General features: G+C 73.4%; 1 protein-coding gene across 1 annotated transcript in view; it reads left to right on the plus strand.

The window, feature by feature from the left end:
- The window catches only part of LOC118719714 (VPS10 domain-containing receptor SorCS2-like), a gene marked incomplete at its 3' end in the record, with an annotated part of 156071 nt that extends 151479 nt beyond the window's left edge, over positions 1-4592 (plus strand). The window contains exons 17-19 of the mRNA XM_036439450.2: positions 96-229; positions 774-893; positions 4372-4592. Of these exons, the coding sequence (XP_036295343.2) occupies positions 96-229; positions 774-893; positions 4372-4592 (475 nt within the window). The remainder of the gene's footprint in view (positions 1-95; positions 230-773; positions 894-4371) is intronic.
- Between the last annotated feature and the right edge of the window lie 1520 nt (positions 4593-6112).

Raw genomic sequence — 6112 nt, forward strand, 5'->3', positions numbered from 1 at the left:
TGTGGGCGGGAGGGAAGGAGGCTGCCCACTGGCCTTCAGACGCGCCCCTCCCCTCCTGTGAAAGGGCTCCAGCCCCCCGTCCCCCCCCGCCGCAGGGCGACGGCTGCCCCATGGGCCAGCGCCGGAGCTTCCGGAGGAGGAAGGCTGCGGCCTGGTGCGTCAACGGCAGGAACTTCACGGCGGCGCTCAGCGCCCAGGTGTGCCCGTGCCAGGACTCCGACTTCCTGTGGTGAGGGCGCGGGCTCGGGGGCCGGCGCAGGCAGGAGCGGGCGGGAGGGGCAGGGAAGGCCGGGCCAGGTATGGAGCCACTGCAGGCGGCCAGCTGGAGGGAGCCAGGCCTGCTGCACCCCCGCCCCGCTCCCCTCTCCTGGGGGCCCACTGCCCCAGCCCAGCTCACGAGGCTCCGTCCACCCAACTGCCTCCCAGCCGCCCTCACCCTCGGCCTCCTGTCCCTCACACTCTGGCTGCTTCCCCCTGCAGCCCCTGCGCCAGTGTGGAGGGGCTGGTCCCCCTGCAGCGCCCCTCGCCTCTCTCCCTAAGAGCTTCGGGGCACCACCTCCAGGCAGCCCTCCAGGACTCCCAGGCTGGGCTCAGTGCTCTCCTGTGAGCTCCCAGAATCCCCTTGGCACCCCTCACCTGGAGCTGCTGGTGGCGTTCGGCCGGCTCCCCTCTGGTGCAGGGCCCCGGGGGTGCACCTCTGTGACTCCTCCCCCATCTGCACCCCCCGTCCCCCCCGCCCCCCGCCGCCTCCTGACGGACGCTCTCTCCCTCAGCGACTATGGCTTCGAGCGCTCCCTCTCCGACACCAGCAAGTGCTTCGCCAACTTCTGGTTCAACCCCCTGGCGCCCCCGGACGACTGTGCCCAGGGCCAGACCTACACCAGCAGCCTCGGGTGCGTGCGCCGGCCCCGGTCGGGCTCCGGGCGGAGGGGGGGCGCCCAGCGGCCTCCTGCCGGGCCCGAGAAGGCCGGGCGGAGCCCCGAGCGCGCCGGACGCCCGCACCAGGGAGCGGGGGCGGAGCTGGCGCGGAGCTGAGGTGACAGGAGGGACCGTCCGTCCGCGGTGCCCGAGCTCCGCCCGCGGCAGCCGGGCCGGGGAAGCTCCTCGGGGGCTCTGAGCCCTGCGGCCCGGACGGCCGTTCACCTGCCGCGGCCGCTCCAGAGTGGTTAGCGCCGGGGGTCGGACGGGAGCCTGGCCGGCCAGAGTGGTTAGCGCCGGGGGTCAGGCGGGAGCCTGGCCGGCCAGAGTGGTTAGCGCCGGGGGTCAGGCGGGAGCCTGGCCGGCCAGAGTGGTTAGCGCCGGGGGTCGGACGGGAGCCTGGCCGGCCAGAGTGGTTAGCGCCGGGGGTCGGACGGGAGCCTGGCCGGCCAGAGTGGTTAGCGCCGGGGGGTCAGACGGGAGCCTGGCCGGCCAGAGTGGTTAGCGCCGGGGGTCAGACGGGAGCCTGGCCGGCCAGAGTGGTAGCGCCGGGGGTCGGACGGGAGCCTGGCCGGCCAGAGTGGTTAGCGCCGGGGGTCGGACAGGAGCCTGGCCGGCCAGAGTGGTTAGCGCCGGGGGTCAGACGGGAGCCTGGCCGGCCAGAGTGGTTAGCGCCGGGGGTCAGACGGGAGCCTGGCCGGCCAGAGTGGTTAGCGCCGGGGGTCGGACGGGAGCCTGGCCGGCCAGAGTGGTTAGCGCCGGGGGTCGGGCGGGAGCCTGGCCGGCCAGAGTGGTTAGCGCCGGGGTCAGGCGGGAGCCTGGCCGCTCAGAGTGGTTAGCGCCGGGGGTCGGACGGGAGCCTGGCCGGCCAGAGTGGTTAGCCGCCGGGGGTCGGACGGGAGCCTGGCCGGCCAGAGTGGTTAGCGCCGGGGGTCGGACGGGAGCCTGGCCGGCCAGAGTGGTTAGCGCCGGGGGTCGGACGGGAGCCTCGCCGGCCAGAGTGGTTAGCGCCGGGGGTCGGACGGGAGCCTGGCCGGCCAGAGTGGTTAGCGCCGGGGGTCGGACGGGAGCCTGGCCGGCCAGAGTGGTTAGCGCCGGGGGTCAGACGGGAGCCTGGCCGCTCCAGAGTGGTTAGCGCCGGGGGTCAGACGGGAGCCTGGCCGGCCAGAGTGGTTAGCGCCGGGGGTCAGGCGGGAGCCTGGCCGGCCAGAGTGGTTAGCGCCGGGGGTCAGGCGGGAGCCTGGCCGCTCCAGAGTGGTTAGCGCCGGGGGCCAGACGGGAGCCTGGCCGGCCAGAGTGGTTAGCGCCGGGGGTCGGACGGGAGCCTGGCCGGCCAGAGTGGTTAGCGCCGGGGGTCGACAGGAGCCTGGCCGGCCAGAGTGGTTAAGCGCCGGGGGTCGGACGGGAGCCTGGCCGGCCAGAGTGGTTAGCGCGGGGGCCAGACGGGAGCCTGGCCGGCCAGAGTGGTTAGCGCCGGGGGTCGGACGGGAGCCTGGCCGGCCAGAGTGGTTAGCGCCGGGGGTCGGACGGGAGCCTGCCTGCCAGAGTGGTTAGCGCCGGGGGTCGACGGGAGCCTGGCCGGCCAGAGTGGTTAGCGCCGGGGGCCAGACGGGAGCCTGGCCGGCCAGAGTGGTTAGCGCCGGGGGTCGGACGGGAGCCTGGCCGGCCAGAGTGGTTAGCGCCGGGGGTCAGGCGGGAGCCTGGCCGGCCAGAGTGGTTAGCGCCGGGGGGTCAGACGGGAGCCTGGCCGGCCAGAGTGGTTAGCGCCGGGGGGTCAGACGGGAGCCTGGCCGGCCAGAGTGGTTAGCGCCGGGGGTCAGACGGGAGCCTGGCCGCTCCAGAGTGGTTAGCGCCGGGGGTCGACGGGAGCCTGCCGGCCAGAGTGGTTAGCGCCGGGGGTCAGGCGGGAGCCTGGGCCGGCCAGAGTGGTTAGCGGCGGGGGTCGGACGGGAGCCTGGCCGGCCAGAGTGGTTTAGCGCCGGGGGTCAGACGGGAGCCTGGCCGGCCAGAAGTGGTTAGCGCCGGGGGTCGGACGGGAGCCTGCCGGCCAGAGTGGTTAAGCGCCGGGGGTCGGACGGGAGCCTGGCCGGCCAGAGTGGTTAGCGCCGGGGGTCGGACGGGAGCCTGGCCGGCCAGAGTGGTTAGCGCCGGGGGTCGGACGGGAGCCTGGCCGGCCAGAGTGGTTAGCGCCGGGGGTCAGACGGGAGCCTGGCCGGCCAGAGTGGTTAGCGCCGGGGGTCGGACGGGAGCCTGGCCGGCCAGAGTGGTTAGCGCGGGGGGTCAGACGGGAGCCTGGCCGGCCAGAGTGGTTAGCGCCGGGGGTCAGACGGGAGCCTGGCCGGCCAGAGTGGTTAGCGCCGGGGGTCGGACGGGAGCCTGGCCGGCATCTGGGCAGGTCCTGCCACCGCTCATCCCCCTCCTCCGCCTCCGTCCCCACAGGCCACAGTGCAGGGGAGGCAGGAGGGCCTGGTGGCGAACGGAGGGGCAGCCAAGAGGCACGCAGGACACACACTCACACACACACACACCCGGCACACACAGACACTCACACACACACACTCACACACACACACACACCCGGCACACACAGACACTCACAAACACACACACTCACACACACACACACCCGGCACACACAGACACTCACAAACACACACACTCACACACACACACACACACACACACCCGGCACACACAGACACTCACAAACACACACACTCACACACACACACACCCGGCACACACAGACACTCACAAACACACACACTCACACACACACACACACACACACCCGGCACACACAGACACTCACACACACACACTCACACACACACACACACCCGGCACACACAGACACTCACACACACACACTCACACCACACACACACACCCGGCACACAGACACTCACAAACACACACACTCACAACACACACACACCCTGCACACACATACACTCACAACACACACACTCACCACACACACACACACACACACCGGCACACACAGACACTCACAAACACACACTCACACACACACTCACACACACACACACACCCGGACACACAGACACTCACAAACACACACTCACACACACACACACACACACACACACCCGGACACACAGACACTCACAAACACACACTACACACACCACACCACCCGGACACACAGACACTCACACACACACACACTCTCACGCACACACACACACACACACACCCGGACACACACACACACTCACACACACACACAATCATACACACAGCACACACACGTGCGTGTGCACACACACTCACACACACACGCACACCCGGACACACACAGACACTCACAAACACACACACACACACACACACACACTCACACACACACACACAAACACACCCCGGACACACACAGACACTCACACACACACGCACACCCCGCCGCAGCCCTGACCGCTCTCCCCGCAGGTACCGGAAGGCAGTGGCCAACCTGTGCCAGGGCGGCGTGGACCTGGCGCGGACCCCGGCGCCGCGGCCGTGCCCCCTGACCCCGCCGCGGGGCCTGCGGCTCAGCATCCTGGGCGACGCGGTGGCCGTGCGGCCGGGGGAGGACGTGCTGTTCGAGGTGCGGCAGGAGCAGGTGAGCCCCCGCCCCCTCCCCCCGGGCCCCTGCAGGCCCAGCGCCCGGGCCCTCCCCCCCGTGGCCCCTGCAGGCCCAGCGCCCGGGGCCCTCCCCCCCGGGCCCCTGCAGGCCCAGCGCCCCGGGCCCTCCCCCCCCGTGGCCCCTGCAGGCCCAGCGCCCCGGGCCCTCCCCCCCGTGGCCCCTGCAGGCCCAGCGCCCGGGGCCCTCCCCCCGTGCCCCTGCAGGCCAGTGCCCCCCCCCAGTGCCCTCTGCAGGCCCAGCGCCCCGGGCCCTCCCCCCCGTGGCCCCTGCAGCCAGTGCCCCCCCCCCAGGGCCCTCTGCAGGCCCAGCGCCCGGGGCCCTCCCCCCCGTGGCCCCTGCAGGCCCAACGCCCCGGGCCTCCCCCCCCGTGGCCCTGCAGGCCCAGCGCCCGGGGCCCTCCCCCCCTGGCCCCTGCGGCCCAGCGCCCAGGGCCCTCCCCCCCGGGCCCTGCAGGCCCAGCGCCCCGGGCCCTCCCCCCCGGGCCCCTGCAGGCCCAGCGCCCCGGGCCCTCCCCCCCGAAGCCCCTGCAGGCCCAGTGCCCCCCCCCAGGGCCCTCTGCAGGCCCAGCGCCCGGGGCCTCCCCCCCGTGGCCCCTGCAGGCCCAGCACCCCGGGCCCTCCCCCCCGTGGCCCTGCAGGCCCAGTGCCCCCCCCCCAGGGCCCTCTGCAGGCCCAGCACCCGGGGCCCTCCCCCCCACCGGGCCCCTGCAGGCCCAGCGCCCCGGGCCCTCCTCCCCGTGCCCCCTGCAGGCCCAGCGCCCGGGGCCCTCCCCCCCGTGGCCCCTGCAGGCCCAGCGCCCGGGGCCCTCCCCCCCGTGGCCCCTGCAGGCCCAGTGCCCCCCCCCCAGGGCCCTCTGCAGGCCCAGCACCCGGGGCCCTCCCCCCCGTGGCCCCTGCAGGCCCAGCGCCCGGGGCCCTCCCCCCCGTGGCCCTGCAGGCCCAGTGCCCCCCCCCCAGGGCCCTCTGCAGGCCCAGCGCCCGGGGCCCTCCCCCCCGTGGCCCCTGCAGGCCCAGTGCCCCCCCCAGGGCCCTCTGCAGGCCCAGCGCCCGGGGCCCTCCCCCCCGTGGCCCCTGCAGGCCCAGTGCCCCCCCCCCCAGGGCCCTCTGCAGGCCCAGCGCCCGGGGCCCTCCCCCCCGGGCCCCTGCAGGCCCAGCGCCCGGGGCCCTCCCCCCCGTGGCCCCTGCAGGCCCAGCGCCCGGGGCCCTCCCCCCCGTGGCCCCTGCAGGCCCAGCGCCCGGGGTCCTCCCAGCCCCCAGCGGGGGGCCACGCAGCGATGAGAGCGAGGGGGGGCGAGGGCCCGCAGGGCGCCCCGCACTGGCTCGGGGCCGCGGCAGGCGCTCAGCACGCTTGTAGGGTGAGCGACTTGGAAGCTGAAGGAGAGGGAAGTTCAAACAGACTGAGTATAACCCACAGCCAGAGGCCCGGCGCTCAGTAGAGGGAGGGGGAAGGGAGGTGCAGGTGTCCCCTGCTCCCCCCAATGTGTATATAAACGTCCCTCAGTCTCCCAATGTCTGTCCTTTAGTAGAAGTGTTACATTTCCTCCTG

Source organism: Pipistrellus kuhlii, unplaced genomic scaffold (genome assembly GCF_014108245.1).
Source record: "Pipistrellus kuhlii isolate mPipKuh1 unplaced genomic scaffold, mPipKuh1.p scaffold_m20_p_154, whole genome shotgun sequence".
Taxonomy (NCBI): domain Eukaryota; kingdom Metazoa; phylum Chordata; class Mammalia; order Chiroptera; family Vespertilionidae; genus Pipistrellus; species Pipistrellus kuhlii.